Consider the following 24,252-nt stretch of genomic DNA (forward strand, 5'->3'; position numbering starts at 1 on the left):
TAGGAAATGCTTTATAAAACTGCAATTCAATTAAATATTACTTTAAAAAATATTTGCACCATTTCTCTCCCACTTTTTTCTTTAGGCAAAGGAAACTAACTTACATTTTCTAACTTAACTTTTACATTGCCAAAAGTCAGCAAAAAGTTGCAATGTTTAAGCCATAGCCACTGGAAAAAAGTATTAAATAAAAATGGTGTTTGGTTGCTTTTATAAAGCTCTAAGAACACATTTTGATTGGTACAAGAGAGGCTTTGCAATATAATTATTTACAAAAATTTACATAATCTGATTTTACTTAGAAAAATATTCTCTTAAAATTTAAACTTTTCAGTGCAACAGTCTCATTGCCAGACATAGCACCTGGTTAATCACATAGCACCTTTTTGGTTTTTTTTCCTTGTCAGTCAAATTCCTGTCCTTCCCCAAAATTGTCTCCATAAGAACCTGCATGGTCAAGATGTCAATGAAAACCTTTAAAACAAGTTTTAAAAAGCATTCATGAAATGAATGAAACTTTGTACTGCTATTTTACTGATATTTGAGTGAAATGGTATTATCACTAAGCTGAAATGGGTGGATAAAAGAAGCCATCTCAAAACAATGAATAGGAATTTTCTCTAGCACTCACGTAGCTATGCTACTGTTAAACACCTCACAGAGCATGCTTTGCAAGCAGACACCATGTAGAACCACTTAAAGATACCTCTGACTGAAAGGTCAGATCTGAAAAAGAGGAACAATAAAAAAGAATTTCATATAGCTTTTTGTTTCTCTTCAGTACATAATCACTATGTTGGGATCTTAAGACAAATGAGTCAGACTGATGTATAATGCTCTTGTTGAGTAATTTCAGTAGAGAAGGAATCAGTTACCAACAAACCTGACAAATGTCCAGGCACACTTTCAGCAAATAGCCTTAGGAAGAGCCATTGAGTGTGGTTTGTGGATTTACATATAGCAGCTTTAGTCAGTTTTCTGTGCCAGGAAATTAAACTACTCTGGAGAGATACTTTAGCCTAAAGAGTACACTATCCTTAATGCTTCTACAGGACATGCATCTAGAGTGATTTATAAATGCTAGTTATTAATTTTACACATAATATATTTAGGAAAATAAAGGGAAGAAATATTAAAAAAATAAAAAGGAGTAAGGTGCAGAAAAGTCAAATAATCTTTTAAATCCAGAGCTCACTGGTCTATGGAAATTAATATCCAATCTTCAGGATGTTAAAAATGTCCAACAACTTAGTAATTGCACTTGCACAAAACCTTTGCATAAAAAAGTTTCAAAATCTGTATCAGTCTCTTTGAAATTCCACCAGTATCTACCAATAAAACAACTAACTTATTTTGTACAGTTAGCAACAGCAGATATCTTTTAGTGCTTAAGGAGTTTCCATTCTCAAAAGAACTCAGCACTCATTTCAAATGTGACCTGCTACCTACTGATTAAAAGAACTAATATTTATTTTCCTGATCAGTTTTATATTTACTTTAAAGATTTTACAAAGGAAAAACACTAAAAAAAAGATTCAGTACTGACTCAATCCTTCCTCCCTTTTTTATAGCCAAACTGAGCTCAAATACTAAATTAAGAAATTTACCAGAACCTAAAAGAAAATCTTGCATAAATCTTCATTCTGCAGAAACATCCACTGGCAATGAACCAGTATAAAACAAATTTTTAAAACCTCCTGCATTTAGTAACACCTCCAAAAGAGACAGGCATCTTTTCAGGTAACTTTAGTGGCTTTTCAGCTTTTTTCAGTTTGAACTGGCTTTCCAATCTAATTTATGATGTCAGCTTGGCATGAACTCAGCCACTACAAGTTATCAGAGAGCTCAGTTTTATGATTATAGACCAAGACCATTAGCATAATATTTCAAGAAAAGTGAGATTCACGAAAGTTTTTAAATTGATACTGCAAAGAGAATTTATTTTAATTTTTGTACATTCAAAGACAATCAATGAAAGACTCTCCATGAAAGAGCCTAACAAAGCAAATGTCAGTTAAACTGACCTTTTGGAGTCTTCCAGTTTTTCTTAAGTCCCCGGTGTGCTTAGCCTTTTGCTTGTAAAAAATCTTGCAAGAGGCATCAGTAACGTGACACTCTGAAACTTCACCTAGAAACCAGATTTAGAAAATTAAAATGAAAAATGCAATCTTATGAAATGAGACTGCAATCTATAATTTTATCATAGCATAGCAGTATGCACCCTTAAGATACTTAATAATTTATACCAGTTCTTTATTCACTGGATTTCAGTTAGGGAAAAGGAATGACACTCAAGTATCTGACTTCATCGTGGAGTATCTGTTCTTATAACTAAGCCAGTTGTAAAACTCCCAATTTCCTATATTTGGAAAACTATATATTAACTACAAGTAGAGATTCTGCTAAATTGTTATTTATTACAAAATGTGCAATTTCTCTCCATAGAGATATTTGGGTATGAAGTTTCAGTGGCTAGATTTTTTCTTATTGACACAGTGCTTTCGATACACATTTTGTATATCTAAAATGACATGAAGGTCTGAAACTTGTTTTCAACATTTTGCACCCAAATCTAGCAAACTGTTTGCAGGCAAGGATTCTGTACACATAAAGGCATATCAGACCTATTATATATGAAAAGGAATCATCCATAAGAATGCACTCTGTCAAAAACAAGTATTTTTCATTATGTATTTTATGAATTCTTCAACTCTGTCAGGATGACTTTCCTAAGAACTAAATAATAAACTTCTGAATCATTTGAGAAATTAGCTTGCCTGCCTAAGATAAAAAATTTTGATTTTTTTTAAACAATTAAACTTTAATTACTCTAAATTTAGGGAGAGAATTTTTCCCAAATGTCATTCAATAAAGTCTAATTTAGAGCATTTGTTAATTTTTCATTTCAAAGAAATGGATGAAATCAGTTAAAGAAAGTTTAATTAGTGATTAAAGTGGCCTAAATTTAGCTCCTGCCAACTAAGTTTCTTTGATTAGTTCTGGAAAATAGTGAAAATACTATTTAGTATGCACAAAAAACTAAGAATCATTTATTCCTCTGACAGCTACTTAAACTCTTAATCCTGGAGGTGACAGAACATCATATTACAATCCATTATGATTATTCTCTTTAAAACTATAATCTTTAAACTAGTCAAAATTTATTGCAGTAATTTTTGTATAATAAATGTAAACCTGGTTTTCAGGTACAACTGTTGATTTAAATTCAATATTTAGGTATATAGTGTCGTGTAATAAAGAGATAACCAATAGCTATGCTAATTTTATTTAGTATTGCACTGAGACTGCCCATTTTCAATCTGAGGAAGACTGATGGCAAGTAGAAGAGGAGAAAACATCTTGCCATAGAATAAAGAAAAGAAATACCTCTTTTTCCATAAAAACCAGAACTTTTAAACATGTATTTCAAATCTTAAAAAAATCAAACTGATTATATGACGGCATAGGATGTAAGGAGATCATGTGCTCCACTGCTACACCCTAACTAGTCTCTGTTAATTTTGATTAGGTTATTTAAGGTTTTTTGGGGTTTTTTTTGAGGGGTAGCTTGGTTTGGGGGCTAACAGTGAAAAGTGGTATAATATTCTTTTTACTACTCTTGGCCTGAATGCTCATGCTCCACAGCACTTGTTCCACTTGGGCTTAAAGTTTTAAAACCTGTACTCTTGGAGTTCTTTCCAGTTTGAGTTCAGTCCTGTGGGTTCTTAATATTTACTGGAAAGCAGGAAGAGAGGATAATGTCCCTTATCTCTGATTATTAGCTCATGGATTTTAGGCACTACATTAATAAGGCCTATTCTTTGCTATTCCATTCCTGCCTAGCAGCACTTCTCAAGCACTTTCCAGCTTTTCCATCCTGTAGGTCTCAAGCTTCACTATTTTCTGTTTTTTCCTGATTTCTTCTTTTTAAAGCAGTCAGGTGCAAATAATGAGATTTATCTTTAGTACCTTTTCCTAGAGGACTTTAAAGTTGACAGCAGTTTTTGAAACAATTGCATCCAGTGTTAGTCCTCCTTAAATTAAGTTCAAATATGCAGGTAACTCCTGCCACTGTGGTCTATCAGATCCCCTAAATTCTCTTCCAAAACACTGCTCAAAGATTGGCACCAAAATGAACAACTGAGCCCTCTAAAGCATTATCATAATTCAGAGTGATTTTGCTATGCAGTTTAAGCTTCTACTCATTCATGATAATTTTAACACCTATGAGAAGTTTTGAACCAGAAGATTATCTTAATTTCATCATCTTCATTCCATTTAATATTTCCATTGAATTGAAAAGCAGTGATTAGGCAAAATGAGCTAGTTCTGCTCAATCAAATAAACCATGTCTATCTAATAAAATCTTTTTCTACAGTACAGTTCTCTACTTTAAAAATATTAAGAATATTTTAAAATGTAATAGAGTAGATTTAAAAATAGTCTGTATTTAAAAATATAAAAAATTAAGTTCTCTATTTTAAAAATTATGAAGTGTCACTTATGGTATGTTGTATCTACTATTTCATACTTATCCACAGAGGCATTTACCCCAACATGAAGGAATTAAGTCCAAATTTGTCATCATTAGTAATTCTTCAGGTACACATGCACAGAATATTTAATGCCTTGTGTTATTATATTATAGATATTACTGAAGCATGGGCAAACAAATTTTTTATTCTACAGAACATAATTTCTCCAAGTTTTCTGAAAACGTACATTCCCTCCCAGGTCCTCAGAAAGAGCCTGTTAATGGTTTATAAAAACTGTATGTAGTTTGTTATGTGCTCTAGGACAAGTGCCATTAGGCTGTGGCAAATTTGACTACATCAAAATAATTCTCAACCTGTTCCTCTACTCAGAAATACTTGTCCTCTTTTAAGAATTAGTCATAATTCAACTTTTTGTGATGATAAATAAAACAAGGACTCAAGGAAGAAACAGCTTTCTTCATGCCTCATTTGTTTTTTAATAGGACATAAAAGAATCTCAATAGAGGACATTATAAAATATTTTTAGTGAGCCTATGTTCTTCCAAAGCTGAAAAAAAACCAAAAGGCACACCAAACTTAAGGAAGTTTTCACATGTGTGCTTTTAAAGACATAAACAGTATTTTAGCAGCATTAAGACCCATAACACCTAGGACCTCAGGTAAAACTCAATAATATAAATTAAACACAATGATTTCTGGCACCAAATAACAGAATGACATTCTAGATTTTCCAACTTAACACTGAACTACATTAACTACAGTACAATGGGTCTTAGTTTAAGTTTTTTTGCCAATTAAGATAATATTTGCCTTCCACATTAGCATAAATATATAAAATTCACTCAGATAAGCCTTGAGTTTATTTTTAAGACTGGAAGTAATGCTAGGTCTGAGTACAAATTTCTAAATGATTTTAGCATGATAAAAGCTTAAGAGAGTGCACTCTTGCACTCCTTGTGCATTATTATTTATTGTTGTAGCTTTCAGATGAAGAGGCACATGACCTGTAGATAAGTAAGATGAACATAAGCAGCAGTATTTATTTCAGCAGAGCAACTGGGCAGCCTTGAATGTGCCCTACAGAGGAAACCGAAGCTTGCTATCACATAAACATAAGGCCTTCAAAATTTAGTTGCAGAGGAGCCTGCATATTCTACTTTAAAATGAAATGTTATGTTCTAAGTAGTCTATGGAAAGAAAGCTTATCAAATCATCTTGTCGTAAAAGATACTGGGTAAAAGTGCCACTGACATAAAATCACAACCAAAAAATGGGCAAGAAAAATGTTTGACATTTAAAACAGATATACCATTTTATATGGCTATTTGATTACTTGTAACCATATATATATGATGAATGAAGACAATTCATTAGTTTTTAAAAATATACTGGATTTACCAGCTTTCAAATAATGTACAGTATACAGAAAAAAACCTCAATTTACAATTAATTTACTAATAGGAATAAGAAACAACTTACATTTAATTAAAAAAGGAAATGCTTAACCCATAATTACTAAAAATCAATTATTCCATCATAGAGAATCACAGGAGTAAGTGTAATACAAGATTTTAATTTTCTACCACAGAACTTGCATTACTAGGGAAAACACAATTTCTCTTACATTATTGATTCCTTCAATTTTTAAGTGAGTGAGCTCATTCAAGCTGTCAAACTTGAGGTCCTACTTGCCTACACATTGTGTAAATCTATGGAAATATTATACTTTGGTGAAATTAGGGAAATCCATTTCATTAGGTCCAGCACGTCAGTAGTAAGCTTGCTGTACGCCCTCCTTGCTGCCCCGAGATCTTGAACTCCAACATTTCATGGCCACTGCAGCCAAGGCTGTCTTTGAGCTTCATATTCCTCACCAGCACCTCCTTCTTGGGGAGAACAAGATCCAACATAGAACCTCTACTTCATGGCTCATCTATCACTTGGAGCAGAAAGTTGTCCTTTATGGGTGTACATTTATAACATACACCTGCATCCACTGTTTTTTAAACTATGTAAGAAATTATGCACTCCAGATATTAAAATACAGGTGTAATGAACTCAAAAGTCACAGTTCAGCAGCTTATTATTCACATGTATTAGCACAGTATGGTTCAACATTCCCACTGGATTTCATAAGTCTGAAAGCAAGTTTGTTGAGTCCTTTAAGTTAGTAATTAGTTTTATATAATTAATTGATGCACTACTACAGAATTTTCTAGGGAAGATAAATTACTAAAATACACAATTATAGTTACAAATATTCAATATTCATGTAAAACTTGACAAAGCTCAAAATATCAAAATGTGAAAATTATTCCAATGCAAGTCAGGAGCATCTTTCAGAAAAGTTCCTGAGATTCAATATTTTAGTATCATTTACATAAAAATACTTTATGCTAAACCAACTTGAAAATGCTTAAATATAAAAAATGCTCTTAAAATTAAAAATTAAGATCAGTTCCATATAAAAAAGTAATGGTTGAAAAAAATATGCTAACATTGAAACTCTTGCAGGTCTTATTTCACCGCACAAGTTACACATTGATAACTCAAATATATTTTTCCACCAAAGATTTTATGATCCTAACTGCAATTTTGGTAACAATTTTCACTTGTAAAATAAAAATAGTTTGAACAAGTGAACCTATGATAAGACCATGGTTTCTTAAACAGATTTTGAATAGCAACAGAAAGTTAGGGGACTAAGAGAAACAAGGCTCAACATTACTTTTTTTGTGTACAGTGAGCAGTTTCCTTATCTTCTATGACTTTGTCTTTGTAAGGTATGGGAAAACAAATAGGTGTTCTTTTGGATTCTATGCATTCATTTATTTGACTCAGTAATTAAGTCAGTATCACAGTACTTTCTTCTTCTGGTGTGTTTCTGAAGTATTTTTCCTTTTGGAATGGCAGTTCATTTTGCAATTTAGTTGCATTAGTATGTCTAATGCAGTATGATATCTTTTGATTTTCCAGCTCTATGTAGTAACTTACCAGCAGTGTGAGCACAGTCATTTACACTGTTGTAGGATTTTTCATGAGCATGCTGTGGCAGCCTGTTTACATCATCAGCATCTAGAGCTTCTCCAGTGTCATCTTTTTCACCACCTGGAAAATCATTTACTGAAATAGACATCTTCCTACTTATCTTAGTAGTCTTATGTGGCTCACAGAAACTCACATTTGGTAGGATCATGCTTGTAAAAGAGTCTTTGCAACAAACTTCAGGAGGATTCTGTGATTCCTTTGGTACTTGTATCTGTACTTCCTTTTCATTTGAATTAGATGATGAAAAGAAGTCTTCATAAGAAGTCTCCTCAGTGCAGCAAGACTTGCTACGTGTAGTAATTGCTTGCAAGAACCCCATAGAGCCTGATGCACCCAGTTCTGAGGTAGCCAGCTTCAAACTTGGGAATGTTTGTAGTTTCTTCCTCTTCTTGTCTTCAACAACAGAATAATTTCTATTGCCAGGGAAGCTTTTATCCAGTGAATATTCATTTAAGTCTTCACTATTCATAGGCAAATTAGAGAGATTGTCAATCAAAGCAGGAACAGTATTTAACTGGACTATATTTTTGGAAGGAGTAATATGACTGAAGCCCTCAAGAAGAGAACTTTCATTTGCAATTGAAGTACTCTTGCTCTTGTTCTTCTGATTTTTCTTTGGAAATTTTACATGTTTTTTTTCTGAAAACAATCTGTCATCCAAAGTGGGCTGTATAATCTGTTTCTTTGTTAAACTTCTGGCACGTTGTTTTGATGTTAATCTCTTCTCCTCACGGCCATGTGATGGAGAATTCACTGATGTGCTCATGGACACATGAATATCAGTCCAAGTATCACAGGCATGCTCTGCTACCTCTGTTCTCTGTGTCTTTACCATTTCAGTTTTCCAAAGATAATCACAACTTGAGTTCAAGCAGTCTTGCATTTGTTCTTCTGCAAAACAAAAAAAGAGGCAATATAAATGTATTGAACAAAACAGAAAGAGTATCATTTTCTTAGTGAAATATATATGGAATTCCTGAACTGGAAAAAAAATTAGCCACTTCTCTGGATATTATATGGCAAGTCAACGAAAACTGAACAGAAAATGGATTAGAAACAAAGCACATTCTATGCTGAAAAGAACCTTCAGTTCTAGCTATTGTATCCCCTAACCTGGTCATAAGCACCCACAAGTCCCATTCTGCTTTCTTAAAAAAAAGCAAAAGAGCAACTCGTTATTCCTCTTGGATTTGTAGAGAAAGCAAGATTATATGCTGATAAAGTTAGCTTTAGTAACAGTGGAAACTCAATAACAATTTTTGCTACCACAGCATTAGTACCACCTTGAAGATTTTGCAGTTAAGATGGATTTAAACACAACACCATACTATCATGTCACATACATCAAAACCATGAATTAAAGATATTAAGAATGTGGATAAAGACTTATTTCTTGTAGCTATTCTTATGAAATTAATTTGTGTTAGGTGTTACACAGAATCTATTCATAACTCTTCACAACAAATTCCTCCAAAACAAGCTAACATACATTTATTCAACATACATTTTTTAAAATCCTGTTGTTCTACAAGATGATTGCAACAGAAGCTTTTGCTTAAGTAGCTGTTGAGTGCAACATCACAGAATACTCCTTCTGTAAGTTCTTGATGTTATTTGCTTACTAGATATAGCTAATTTTTAACATACAGTGTACCTAACTATATAAAGAAAAATAAAACATATAGAGATAAATTTCACATGATATGATCAGTCTCTCATACTAACAACTGATGAAGTCAGCTTCAATCCTCAAATTAACCTGGCTTCTTGAACTTTCTAAACCATTATTACCCAATCTCATATATCTCTTAAGCACAAACACAGGGAACACTGCCACAGAGCACTGGAGATGGAAGCTACACTGAATGCTGTCATGGGAATTGGTGGTCTGCTCCTAATGTAAAATAACATTGTGCAGTTGCAAAGCTGAAGGGACATATGAAAGGCAAAGCTCTCAAATCACAATGTTCTACCTCATCAGCACACAACTAATCTACCAAAGTAAAAGAGTTTGCTGGCAGAGCCAAGCTACTTCCAGTATTCAGCTATCACTTCTCACTAATATTGCATGAAGACATAACAAGCTGCTGCAGGCTGCAAGATACCCACTGTATTTTTAGGTAAGCCAACAGGACAGAACTCCTGTATGATGTCAATAAAATATAACACCTCAAAATAGCATGTAGTATAGCTTACTGTTGAGGGAGAATGGAGAGCAGGCAAACTGCTCTACTGCAGTTATTACAAAGATCCTTATTACAAATTCTAAAGACTCCCTTCTCCTCACCTTTCTAATGAGATCAAGGCCAGCATCTGACATGAGCTCTTTGCCCCTGTGACTGACAGATGACATGAGGTCTGAAGCACAAACCTATGGCATACATAATCAATACTATTAAGATGTTCACTGATGTAGCTCAACAGACTTCACAATCTCCTTGCTTCTGCCCTGCTAATACACCAAAACACAGGAACAAACCCCTAATTTATTAGAATAATTTTATGAAGTTCTTATCTTGCAAACAAATTATTTTAATCCATCTTAAACCATAAAACATTTAAAAATCTGATTTATTTTTACTCGTGTTATTTCTTCAAACTTGATCACTTAATCTTAAAAACACATTAGTCTAACTTTCAAATTCATGTTTTTCAACTGAAAATTTGGAAGACATTTCAGTTCTCTGAGGTTTTACCCTCATTCAGATCTCCTTTAAGATTCCCACATCACACTCTTTGGCGTGAACCCTGTGTTCTATACATGATCACTCTTAAGAGCAGAGAAGATTGATACCATGTAGGACAGAAAGGTTTTAATAGAGAATGGTATGAGTAGAGAGGAGGAAGTGAGGCAAGGAATACAGTGGTAAGGCAGAGCATTTACCTAGTGGTATTCCTCATGATCCATTTTTCTTCATAGTTCAACATACTTTCTTTAGTATGGAAAAACTAAGATAATTCAGATTTAAACATAAAAGATCGAGAAAATAGATACAGTTCTCATTTCAGTATACTGTACTTTTTTAAGTAAGATATAAAGGCCATGTATTATTTTTAATTTCTATAATATATTAAGTTGTTAGTTACCAGGTAGCAGCTCATCTTCTGAATTAGTTAAGATACAACTAGAAAGTGGGCAGTCCCCTGGTGAGGTACTTGGAAGTGTTTGATCCATTTGCGAACCTAGGAATACAAAAAAGCTATTAGTATTTGTAAGCATTTTTTCCAGGTAACTCAGCAGCACATTTTTCTGAAACTAAAGAATAATGTAAAACTATTTAGAAATTATTACTAATATTTCTAAGGCCTCTGGAGGCATTTCATTAAAGAATTTGTGAAATCTTGCAACTGGCAATAACGTCCTGATATAGCAGAAATGCTTTTAATGTTTGAAGGTTTACCTTAAAATTTGGAGAGAAAACAAATATAAGCCTCACTGAAATAAACTGAGATTTATTTTTTCATCCATGTAGTACTGTTTCTTTACTTTCACAACTTTTTTTGAAATTAGAAGTTGACAGTTCTAGCTGACATGCACATCTTAAAACTTCAAATACTACAGATGCTGCCCTACCAAAAGATGTTCCACATTCAACATTTTTCATACTAATTGGCAAAACCTAATGACCTAGACCTTAATATTTTCTCAGTAAGGCAATGCAAACACTAAAAAAATCTGAAAACTACAATCTAGATTTAATTCATTAGAATATTTATTTAAAAATTGACTGGATTTATTTTGATTAGTTTATTCAAATTTATTTATTTTTAAAGTCAAGTCCTGTTCTTCAGTACCTAAACAGATATCTCATCAGTTTTGGTGTCCTTTTTAAACTGTTGATGTGGGAGTAATAACATTACAATCTTTGTCTTGCACAGCATCCACATTAAATTTAAGAGGAAATAAGATGTAGAGTTTCACTGTAAAGTTTAAGCAAGAGGTGATAATATCAATATACATAGCTAGAAAGTCCAGCTTAAACATTAGTCCTCTTGAGCAGCCTAGTGATCAAAAAATTATTTTGCAACCACTGTGTTCCAGACATGCAATCAAGATATGAAAAAAAATTCTAAAGGCAAGAGCACAGGTGCACAAAAAAGTCAGCAATAAAACCAAGAGCCATTTGTGCGTGTTCATAACCAAGCAAAATTCAACTTCTTACCAGTAAGAGAAAGATTTTCTCTTTTTTCCTTCATATCCTTTATTCTTCTTTCCATTTCATTGCATTGATCTTTTATCTTATTAACAGGGCTGTATATAAGTGAACCATTGTCTTCAAATAATAAAACTGGTACATCCGTATCTGCACAAAGAAATTGTATTTATATATTAATATTTGAATGCTGTAACAGCCTGAGATGAAGTTTATTTCTTTAAAAAAAAAAAAAAACTTGGCAAAAAAAAAAGTTTTCTTAGATCAAGATCATTACAGATGGCTTAACACAACAGAACTGCAAAGAACTCCGTAAAAATGACATCAACTTAATTTCTCATGGCAAGATGCAAAAAGCTCACAAAAACCCCAACCAACACCGAAACCCCATCAAGTGCTTTAAAAAATCTTCGGATCTTAGTTAAAAAAATATTCTTACCAGCATTAACTGCTGTCTTTTGTAGAGCTAACTCTTTAGCCATTTGGTTCAGCCTTCTTTGAAGCTTTCTATTATTTTCTGGAGTTTTTTCAACATAGTCTTTTGGCTGCATACATTTATGCTACAAGACAGACAAAACTCTTATGTACAAAACTGCCAAAATAATGACACCACCTATTTTGCCTACCATTTTGTCAGAGTATTTATTATTGGTATTTATGCTGCTTATAATCTCCTTGAGAGTCACAGATAATCACAGCAATTAGCATTTTGCAAAGTAAACTTTAATATTAAATAAGAAAGAACCTAACAGACCTTTTCTTTTGCTCGCAGCAAAGTTAAAGATTTAAAGGTAGTTTTTAAAAATATTTGTTGCAACTCTGTAAAACATAAGCTACATAGTAGTCGTGGTTTTTTGATTAGTCATCATTATATATTTTGAATTTAAATCTTAATATTTTTAATTACCAATACAAAAACTTGATTTGTAGTATACTTTCTTCACATGATCACAGCAATAGACTGTTTTGAAACTCTTACTCAGATGGACAGATAGAGTTTACAGAATGTTCTGAAAATAGTTCAAATCCTTGAGGTCAAAAAGTAAAGTTCAAACTTTCAAGTTTTTTATTCTAGGCCCATTTTAAAAAACCCCACATGCTTACTTTCTTTATTGGTAGTAGAAATCCTTCATTAGTGTCTACTGCAGGAAATAGGGATTCATCAACATGGACTCCAGTTTCTCGACACCTGTACAGGAAATAAGAGAAGGTTTGGTGGGTTTTTATTCTCTTGTTTTCCTTTGAAGAATGAGAACCATTATTGCAAGAAGAGTTGTCTGAGCCCTGCAATAATGAAACACCAACCCTTTCTAAGTGTGTTACTTTAAGATAAGTACTGTAATGTTATCCCTTCCCCCCCCACTCCCCATCTATTACACGCCAAATATGGGATCCAAATTTTTGTGCCAATGCAATGATTCCCTTCAACTTGCTGTTCTGGAAGGGCAAGATTCCCACTCATGTTATTTTCCACACCTTTCCAAGCTGTAGGACTGTGCTCGCAGTAGCCGCTCATGTGGCTCTGGTGACACCTAGTGATGGAAGCGCTACACGGTGTGAGCCTGTAGGGTTATGGCCTCATCCTTGCTCGGCTTTGAATGGACGAGAGAGACAAACCACTGCAAGTATTTGTCAAACTCACTGAGTTTAGAGTTCTCAGGTGCATCGAAGAGAGAGATTCACCAGCTGGACTTCAGTAACTGTTATTAAATTCTGGATAATAATCAGCACAGATGTTGACTACATGAAAAGTTACATTAATTCAGAGATTTCATTGATTCAGAGAAGCAAAACAGAAGAAAATTTTAGTATTAAATCTATGAATCTTTTACTTTGCAGACAAATCTGAATATAAATGATTTATATAACTCATTTGTGGGATGAGTTATCCTGCTAAGAAAACACAGGTAGAGCTTCATAATTACACGTCTGATGTGGAAGTACTAAGTGTGCCTAATTTGGGCAGATTGTAGCTATTCCATTTTATATGGGGTTTTGTTCTTGGGTTTTGATTTTTTTTAGGCTGCTCACTTAAGTACTTGTGTTGAAGAAGCAGTAAAAAACTTTTTCTCAGTAATCCCAAAGATGTCACTCATTTTGCATTACACTAATTTTTTTTACATGACAGCAAGTTCATGACTTTTGTTTGCTATTTTTAAAGTTAGACACATCTATCATTCTTAGAAGAAAAAAATAAAAAAAGAAAGCAAAAACAAACAATAATTTTAAAATTTAAAATAACTTTACTCTGCAGTCATAAATTTTTCTGATTTTTAATTTTCACCCTAAAGAGTTGTCTTCTCAAATTACTTCCTAAACTGTAGAACTGCATAAAGTTTAGGCTCAAACAGATGCTCATGTTATGGAGCAGAAGCTTCCAAGAAAAGTTTGAGGTAAATCATTGGAAAGAGCACTAGAAATCCAGTAAGAATTCAACAATGCAATGATCACCAAATACTGCACAAACCCTTCAAATGCTTCAGGCTTTTATGGACAAAATGAAGTATTACAGCACTTTTAAGCTATTGGGCATATTCATCTGAGAGGCTCAAGCACTGCTCAGGGGAAGGCAACACTGGGGTACAAGTCTAACAGGCTGGAAGTAGGGATTGGCCAGCTGTTAAATGTGAGAGTATTTTCCACAAAGAGGAAGAATCAGGAAATGCTGGACTAATTGTTTATTACTTGCTTCCTTGTCTGGTATTTTCAGAGCTCCAACATCCAAAAAATAGCATCCAGATCAAATATATACTGCAGCAGCCTGCAGTATCCTCCAATATCAAGACTCCCAAGAGAATGAAAGAACATAAAAACAAAGCCAAACATTCCCAGTTTACTGAGTTTCACAGATTTCTGGTTGTCAGATGGTTAGATGCAATACTATACTTGGGTTTTGATAAATGAAATGTTTAATTGCTTCAGCAATTTTTTTATCCTGTGTAGATCTTTGCTCACTCTGATTTTGCAACAAGGAGTTTACAGTCTAACTCTGTGTTATTTTTATTTACTGTTTTCTCTGAATCTGTCTCCATGTGTATTGATGCAATGCTTTCCAACTTTTCTACTGGAAAGGAAAATATAGATTCATTTTCCATTCAGCCTCTCTACACAAACCTTTGTGTTCACAGTAATCTCCCATCTTCACTCATTTTCCAGACTGAAGCATTCTTGTCTCTTCAATCACATCTTGTAAGAAAACTATTTTATAACTTCAGTCAAGCTCATTGCCATCCTTTGGCAACATTCCAAATATAACCATGATAAAATGCTATCATTCCACTATATGAAGTTTTATGTTTTATTTAATTTGATTTTTGACTACTGCTGAGGTAACAATGCTATGGTATATGCTCAAGAGGACTGCTTTAAACAGCCTTCTTGACACCAGCAAGAATTTTATTCCCTTCAGTCCTAGCTTCTTAACAGATTTTTTTCCATTTTAAGTAGACTCCTTTTTAAATTTAAGCATTGTCATAGAATTTCTTGGGTTTGGTGTTCCAGTATGAACACTTATACTGTAGACATACTTATGAAAAGGTTCTTTGACATAGTTTGAACAGCAATCCACAAACCAATTAAGACCAAGCAACAACTAACATACTTGGTTTTGCACTGCACTCCTACAGGAGTCACCAACCTCCAGTCTACACCAGAAAGTTAATATGTACTATTCCCTTGCTGAGATAACATTTTGCAGCTTTTCTGACCATTTTGAGAACGTTCCACTTGCTACTGAATGAAGAAGCCAGTTAATCAAGCCAGCTTTTTCAGCAATGCTAAAACTTCAACTCATAGGAACTCTGCATGATTTGCCTACACAAATTATCTGGTTTAAACTAAGTTTCCATTCACACAGGACCATAATTTTATGGGTACATATTATTCAGTCCTTCCTATTTACATTGTTCCAGGGTTCAATAAATTATCTTCCATCTTCTGCCTACCAGTGTCTGAGACATGGATGTACTAGACATGTTAATGTAGTCAGGCACTCTGGTTCTCTTCTCTTATTACAAAAACCAAAATTTTGTCTGTATACTAGCACTGACTCATTTCAATTTTGTACTGCCTGTGCCTCATTTGAATAACCCCATGAACAGTAGGAATATTCATTGCTATCTCTTATGCAAGTTTCAGTGCTCTTAACTTACATTTTGCCCAAGGATATGATATTCTCATGAATTCTGCTTACAGTATACAGCAATATAAGCTGTATGTTCTTCTGTACCCTTTGGCATTTACTTTAAACTAAAGAGCCAAAGAAAAAGATTACAGAAAAATTCAATCATAATTCACAGCTTGGGTCCTCCTCTGCAATAAAATACATCTATTTTAGATGACTCCCCAAGTTCCCACAAACTTCATCTTCTAAGTCGTGTACCAAGACCTTGCTTTGGTCAGAAAATTTTAACAGGAAAACTTAAAAGATACCAGGAAGATGCTAGCCTTCTCTTCCTACCAAACAGCCTAAGTTTTCCCTCTAAATGTTTTCTCTTTTCTTCATCCTTTGTTGCTGTTACCCAGCAAAAGTGAAAGTTTCTTGAGGCTTTTACACCTGGATTTCAAAACTCCATTATGTCCCCTACAGTATCACATATCCAGTTGTTTCGATGCCGGAGCTTTCTACAGTGTTCAAACACTCAACACCTTCCAGCAGTGTAGAGGAGACTCTTCTGGTGGAACTGCTATCACAGAAAGAATATTTCTGTATGATATGTCCTAGACTCTCCCCTGTAAGGCACTCTAGTAGTCTTCCATTGCTGGTGGTACTCATCTGGACATTTATGAGATTCTTTTTACTACAGCACATCCAAATCATCATTAATTTATAGTTCATGTGACTAAGATTTCAAATTCTGTATTTATACACTTAGCCACATGAAGAACATATTCAATTTTACAACAGTATTGAAATCATCATCACTGTCACACATTCAAATAGCACCAGGTCCCTGAAAGACATTTTCACATAAATAAAATTTTGCATCACCTTCATTTTCAGGAACTTGAGGTATTTCTTCTTTGGTGTTAAAGCTGACTGGGTTGTGTGACTGTAACTTCTATATCTGACATACTTTAAAAAAAACCAAAACCTGTGTCTGCAGATTTGCATGAATTTCTTTTTTGGCTAGTGGACTTGCATCACAAGTTTCCAGGCTGTACTGGCCTACATTTAGGTGTCTGTAGGGCATAGATTTGCCCTCTCTCCTTGTGCTCCCCTTTTTTTAAAAAAACAAGCCCAAAATATTTGCACTTAGACCACTACCTCTCCCTGCATATGACAACTGGTACAGGTAAGGTTCTCTTTACTTGATTTATATGCTAATTTCCATTGATTTATCAATTGGAGTCGTTGACCCATGCATATTCATAAACTGTGTTTTTACCCTTTATCTGAAATCTTAAGGTAGGCCTCACAAGCACTTTGCAAATTCAGAGAAGCAGCTATAGACTAGCAAATGCTAAAGGACCACTTGCACAGACAAAATTTTTTCTCAGTTTAAAAAAAAAAAAAAAATTAACTTTTTCCATATGGTAGAAGAGACTTTTCATAAAGTTTTGTTCTGAACTTGCCAAATATCTTAAAAACCAGAATACATATGGATCTTTTACTTTCTTGCTAGGATGTATTCTGTTTACAGGATTTAACTACAGAAACAGCACAATGCCCTTGATGAAATGTGCTTTTACATATGAAAATGGAAGAATTGTATTCAATGTAAGTATGGCCTTCACTGTCTATATGCCATCTGAGAGCAAAGGAGTACAACTGATAACAAATGTAACATGAAACTACTTTACCACACTCATTTCTTAAGAGTTTACATTTTACCTTTCTGTGTAAGTCACATGCTTTATAATAGGAATAATGTCACAGAAAAGTTATCATTTACTCACAGATTCATAACTATTTCAAGTACATTAATAAAACCGTTTCTGCATTTAAGTTTTTCAATTTAAAATTACTAGAAAATTATTATTAATAAAATATTATCTCCGAAATAGGCCACATTATTATAACATCAAGTACTCACTTTTCCACCCAGAGTACAGAAACTATTTTTACACCCATGTTCTGTGCTTTCTTCCATGTAGTCAAACGTCCATCTTTGAAGACTACATGGGTGACGTGCTTGTTCAAAGTTTTTGAAACCTGCAGAAATACAAAGAGAGCTCATATTTAAGTCTGATAATTGGAAAATGCTAAGGAAATGGCTAGCATAGCCCATTTTTAGTGCATACACCACTAGCGTAAAAATTTATTCTAAACATTATATTAAGGACCCTTTTGATCTTTCCCAACTTCACAAGAAGCCTCAAGCAATCAAAACTCCAGTCTCATTAGGCAAGCTAACGCAGGCTAAAGGGATGGAATAGCCCTTTGTTTTCAGTCTCCTCTAGGTTACCATTTTCAGCTCCCCACTCCAGATGTATCACTAATTTTGCAACATTTTTATTTATATAGTGCAACATAATTTCTTACACAACGGCCAGGGTAGAAAGCAGACGCCACTATCCAAAGAAATAACAAAATATCTTTTAGGCAAAAGAACTCAGGCTTAAAGCTAACCTCACTTTTTAACTAATTTTTCATCAATGAAAATCACTTTTAGTTTTGGGGAAAACGCTGTTTACAAACAAAACTTATACGGGAACACTTCAAAAATGAGAAATACAGAAAATTAAAAGTCAGCACGAATGATTAAATTTTCAGTTATCAGCCTTCATTGGCAAGCAATGTTTTTATTTCTAGATACTTCATTTTTCACAAACAAGGCTTCCATTGTGGAGACCAAGCACCCCACACAGAACTGCTTGATCAGTTGTGATTGTTGATGTGGTTACATCAATAGAACTATTTTTTTACTGCAGCATCTTTCAAGCCAAACAGAAATAGCTCCATAATTTTCTGTTGTGCCCTCAGTTGCATCATTATACTTTGCCTACAACATGCTGGGTCTGTATTTAGCTTTAAGAAAACTATTTAGCTTTTCCAAACATTGCTGGTGACAAGCTGATTATGACTTCTTAGAAGACAAAACCCCATGACATTACACTATCTAGGTATAAAATGATCCATTAGTCTCTTATAGAATAAATTATTAGTCCAGATGCAACTGCTTACTCACTTCTGCCAGTATCTGGCTCACAGCCATGTCCTAAGGATGCTTGATGTAGCTTTGCCTCCAAATTATGGAGGAGCACCACCTTACACATCCCTCTCACCTTTCCCACTTCTCCCCTTACCCTGTGTGTCTTCTGCTGCTCAGCTGAACTTTGAGATGTCAGAATCAATAATCTAGGAAAAAAACTAATTTAGAATTTAATTTCCTGACACAGTGACCCAAGCCAGCTTAGTACCACACTCAGCCAATAACAGGGAAGTGCCTGGAATAGGGAAGGGGCACAACCATCCATACTCAGTCATAGGGATATAATAAATAGGCTCATCTGTATCATCTGCCTGCACCACATTTGGTTATTTTGACTCTTTTGAAGAATTTTGAAGCCTTATGCTTCTGCCATATTTTCTGTGAGAAAAAAGTCTTACATCATAAGAATAGAATTACACAGGTCTGACAGTACAGCATAGAAATATTTCTTGTTTTTCTTACTCAAGTTATTTATGGAGAGTTGTGTTTGCTTTAATAACAAAACCAGTTACCCTTACTGTTTTGTCACACTCACTCAGCTTACTTCATACAGAAGGAGAGGATTTGGGGAGAGCAGCAAGATTTCCTAAATTACAGTAAGAGACATCTACACATGCCCATTTTAAAGAGCACTGGGAGTCCACACAAGTATTTTTTTCAAATAAATGGCAAACAGTCACACAGAAAAAAATATTTGGGCTGTAAAAATCTCCATTAACCAGTGACAATGTGCAAGAAGGGAAGATGCCAGTTTGACTTTGGTCTCTGGTTGAAATGTTACAGCTGGCAATTAAATATCTTTTGCACCTACAAGTCAACTATATCTGGTATGGAAAAAAATCATTGAGACATATACTGAAACTCCTAAGATGTATTTTTACTAGCACTTTCTGGAACTGATACAAATTGGGGGAGAGTGAATGGAAGAATATAATGTCATGGTACTTGGGTTAGGAAACATTACTAACAACAGAGCAGCTGTTTAGAAGTTGACGAAAACAAAACAATTTAAGATACATGCTTGTAAACCACAGGTTTTCAAGACTTAGATTTGCTTTGCCCACACTCTGTAGCAAGCCCAATACTTCTCATGAGGAGCATGCTATCACGTTAATATGCAAAGAGGTCTGTAGATGTAGAAAGGTTTTAAATGCATTTCCCATCTGTCAGTAGCAAGAATATTACAGCACACTGGTCTGTTCTCAGGTCTCTGATTTTCTGCCTACTTGCCATTTAAAAACTCATACTAAAAAGAAATATATGTGACAAGTAGAACAAGCAAGCTAATTTATAATTAAGATCTTTCCTATTCCATTTATTTCAAAGTATCTTCTTACTTTTGCTCCCATATCAAGAAGCTGCTGTTCGAAGGTTTTTGAGTAATTTTCTGTTCTGTTAGATGACCAAACTTCTACAAAGGCAGAAACACCTGGATCAGAAGACAGAAAACAACAACTAATGAAGAATATACCATGGCAAAACCGGTTAAACTGCCTTTCCAAAAAAAGTTTCTTTTATACATATTGCATTCTGTTGCAAATACAGCTTTTAGTAAACAGAGTGTCAGACTTCAGCAGCAGAATTTTTTTTAGTGTATTTATGTCCCCTAAATTAATTGTAATGGAAATAACTAAAAAGTCTGACATTAGCTAACTTTCTACTTCATCTATTTAAAACACACTACCAGCTTAACAAGCAATACATTATCTTTACATGACTGCTCACCCTTACCATTATTTAATCACTTTTAATCTTCAGATTAGCTAAAAATTTGAAAACCAGTTGATACAACACAACTTCCAGAACAAAATGTCATCACCACAACAGAATTATTCCTTATCCAAACTCCCAGAAAATTTTGCAGAAATATTACTTAACAGTTTCCAATTGACTTAATTTTTCATTTTATTTATATTGAAACACCCAAAATTAAGTACATATAACAGGGGCTAATAAAGTCTTATACCAGTTGCCAAATGCAACTTGAGATATTCAGATTTAATTAGATTGCTTCATCAAGCAGATTAATAAACTCTTCAAGGAATCAAGTCTGCATTGCTTGAGAATATCTTCAAGCAACCAACCAAAGACAGAACTACTGACCAGGAGGGATAAACAAATAAAACTCAAACCAATCCCTTCTTTAATTTTACATAGGATAGGCACCAAAGTGACCTAAGTTCCACTGGCCATGCCACTTTCCCATACTGAATGGCAAATCAGGAAAATTCCAAAAACTGGAGAAATGGCAGTTCACCAAAAACAACTTCATGCAAATGCCAGACAAGTCTAAGAACTCATGAATAAAACAAAGAGTTTAATTTTAAAAGGGTCATCCTTAGCAAATCTTGCTTAATTATCTTAGCTACTAAGATAACTAGGCATATCCTTCTGATTAACTATTATGTAGTCTCATCTATCTTCTTTCTAAATGAAAACCAGAAAAATGCTCCAATGATTCATAACAATAGAAGTACTCTTATAAGGATTAAAGTATTTTTACAATTACTAGAAATATTTTCGACATACAAGAGAAATGTGAAGCAAAGCACTTCCTCATGCAAAGCACTGGGAAAAATCTTACTATCAGTACTACGACTTCAGATATAAATGGGAATTTAAGACAAGTCTCCTCAAATTGCTTTTAACTGTGTTCATTCTGCTACTACACCGAGGCAGATTCTGCCAGAGTTGCTTTCGTCCATGATAGTTTAGCTGTGAAAAACAATGCACTTGAATTTGAAAAGTTAATATCTTCCTCCTACATCAAATTTTTTCGAACTTTCATAGCTAAAATTCTCCTAGAAAAACACATCGGAACATTTCAGTAAAGATCTAACTAGGAACTTAAAGAGATGCTACTTTAAAACTCCATGCACTTGCAGTAGGATCAAAGGTGCATTTTAAATACATAATCATTAGTCAATTTTAGCTAATCAAATACACTCCAGCAAAAGGCAAAGCTTTTTACAGTTTTTGTATAGCAAATGAAAAGGAAAATGAGGAAGTGCTTTGCGCTTTTTTGAACAAGAAGAGCTCTGAGTAGAGATCGATTCTTGCGAACGTCAGCCTTAGAAGTTCTCAGAGAAGGCGGTGATCGCAGAGGAAAGCGGCCATGAGAAGGCAACTTAGCGAGGCAGAAATTTTGAGATGCAGAAGAAAGCCACGACTGACCGGAGTAGGAAGAACAGAGGGGTCGGCGGGCAGTGCCCCGCCGGGAAGCACCCTACAGCGGCACACGAGCGGAGGGAGGGGGCCTCCCCTGCCCGCCGCGCTGCCCACGCAGCGGGGCCGGGCCTGCGCCCGGGCACAGCCCGCTCCCACCCGGGGCCGACCACCAGGCCCCGCCGCCGGGATCGGGCGGGTTCGCGGCGAGTCAGAGCGGCCCGCGGGGCAGTCCTGACACCTCGCGACCGCGGGCCGGGCCTCCACAGCGGCCCGCCACCCGCCCTGCCGGGAAGCGCCGGGGCAAGGGACGCAAGGAGAAAGGGGGCATGGGCAGCACGGAGCCCGTGCCAGCCCGACGGCTCCTCTCGGCCGCCGTGCGGTGGCTTCTCCCGGAGCGGCCGAGAGGAGGTACCGTGTGGTACCTTTCAGCGCGGGCTCCATTGGCGGCACAGCCCAGCAGCTCGCAGCGCCCGCCACGGTTCAAACCCGCCTCCGCGCATGGCCCCGCCGCGCCTGCGCACCAGGGCGGGCGGCGGCCCTGTCCCGGCCGTGCCGCTGCGGGGCGCGGAGCGGCCGCGGCGTCCCGCGGCCCTGGTCGGAAATGGGGTGTGCTCGGCCGAGCTCCGGCCCTTTCCGGCGTCGGGGAAGGCTTGGCACACCCCATTGTGCTGGAAACAGTGTCACAGAATTAACTAGGTTGGAAAATGCTTCTGATATCATCGAGTCCAACTTGTGACCCAACGCCAGTCTGTAAACTGAGTGCCACATCCAGTCTTTCTGTAAACATCTCCAGGGACAGTGACTCCACCACTTCTCTGGGCAGCCCATTCCAATATCTAATCGCCTTTCCCGTTAAAAAAATTCTTCCTAATATCCAGCCTAAACCGCCCCTGCTTCAGCTTAAAACGATGTCCTCTCATCCTGTCACTAGTTCCTGGGACAAGAGACTGACGCTTAGGTGGCTGCAGCTACCTTTCAGTTCAGGGAGTTGTAGAGAGCAGAGGTCCCTCCTGAGCCTCCTCCAGGCTAAACACCCCCAGCTCCCTCAGCTGCTCCTCACAGCACTTGGGCTCCAGACCCTTCACCAGCTCTGCTGTCCTTCTATGGATTTGCTCCAGCTCCTCAATGTTCTTTCTGAACTGAGGGGCCCAGAACTGGACACAGCACATGGTGACCTCACCAGTGCTCAGTACAGGGGGACAATCACTGGTCCCGGTCCTGCTGCCCACACTACTGCTGGTAGAGGCCAGGATGTCACGAAGTTTTGACAAAGCCAAACACTGAGTGAATTTTCTGTGTGACTGTTTGCCATAAGGAGTCCTAAAGAGGAATGAAAATTCTTCATTCCTGAAGAATTTTAGTTTGTAGGAAAGTACAGCATCAGAGAACTGCTGGTCTCTCAACTCTGTGATGGCCCCAAACTGCAGCCTGTGAAGTGAGAAAACACATAACATAAAAAGGCGGCAAAATAGGGGTTAGTAAAGAGCACTGTGAGACAGTATTTACCAAAGCATGTAAAACTGCTTGAGAGCAACTGTGCTATCAACTATAGTTAAGGAACCCTAACAGGAGCCAGCTATAGTGCTTGAAGGCTGGAGTGTAGCAAATGTGATAACAGAGGGAAATTAGAGAAAAAGTCATGCTTTTCTCAAGGAAAAATGATAAAATGTATAATGAAATAAGGGAATTAGTGAGTGTAAGGAGATTTGTTGTGAGAAAGAAGGAGCACATAGAGGAAAATGATGCTGCATACTTTTGCAACTCACAGAGTTCAGGAGTTACTATATAGTCATACAAATTGATGCTGTTCTGAAATCTTCAATATCTAATGCTAATTTCATCATCTGAAAAATAATATAGCTGACATGGAAAAACAACAGAGATGCAACAGGATACTAAGTGATTTCCATGTGAGAAATAACTATTCAGACAAGGACTTGTTCGCTTGGAAAAGAAACGGTGAAAGGGGGATGTACAAGAGGTCTTAAAATCATGAGTGTGTGCAGAAGGTGAACATGGAGAGGTATGTTCCCAACAACAGCTAGTAAGTACCAAAAGAGACTACCAGATGGGGTCTTCTCAGAAGACATATTTCCATATTGTGCCTCATGAGGCTGTGGAAGTGTTCAGAGTGCCGGCAAACCGCATGGTTTCTGAAGCAAATCTAGCAAATTAATGAAAACCAGTTTAAGACTATCAAAAATGTACAAAAACACCTTTCCCTTTGCAGGG

General features: G+C 35.9%; 1 protein-coding gene across 4 annotated transcripts in view; it reads right to left on the reverse strand.

Annotated features, from left to right (window-relative positions):
- MCPH1 (microcephalin 1) overlaps positions 1-22,562 on the reverse strand; it is a 123,289-nt gene extending 100,727 nt beyond the window's left edge. For 2 of the 4 annotated variants that reach the window (XM_059842774.1, XM_059842777.1), the window contains exons 1-9: positions 22,443-22,562; positions 20,190-20,281; positions 17,734-17,852; positions 12,803-12,887; positions 12,138-12,258; positions 11,708-11,848; positions 10,632-10,727; positions 7,491-8,435; positions 2,025-2,128 (exon numbers count right to left, since the gene is read on the reverse strand). In XM_059842774.1, coding sequence (XP_059698757.1) covers positions 2,025-2,128; positions 7,491-8,435; positions 10,632-10,727; positions 11,708-11,848; positions 12,138-12,258; positions 12,803-12,887; positions 17,734-17,852; positions 20,190-20,281; positions 22,443-22,461 — 1,722 coding nt within the window. In that variant the 5' untranslated portion in view covers positions 22,462-22,562. Of the gene's footprint in view, positions 1-2,024; positions 2,129-7,490; positions 8,436-10,631; positions 10,728-11,707; positions 11,849-12,137; positions 12,259-12,802; positions 12,888-17,733; positions 17,853-18,946; positions 18,999-20,189; positions 20,282-22,026; positions 22,155-22,442 lie in introns of those variants that run through there. The other 2 variants (XM_059842776.1, XM_059842775.1) reach the window with 2 other exon arrangements.
- Positions 22,563-24,252: the final 1,690 nt, after the last annotated feature.

The sequence above is a fragment of the Haemorhous mexicanus genome, chromosome 3 (assembly GCF_027477595.1).
Source record: "Haemorhous mexicanus isolate bHaeMex1 chromosome 3, bHaeMex1.pri, whole genome shotgun sequence".
NCBI lineage: Eukaryota > Metazoa > Chordata > Aves > Passeriformes > Fringillidae > Haemorhous > Haemorhous mexicanus.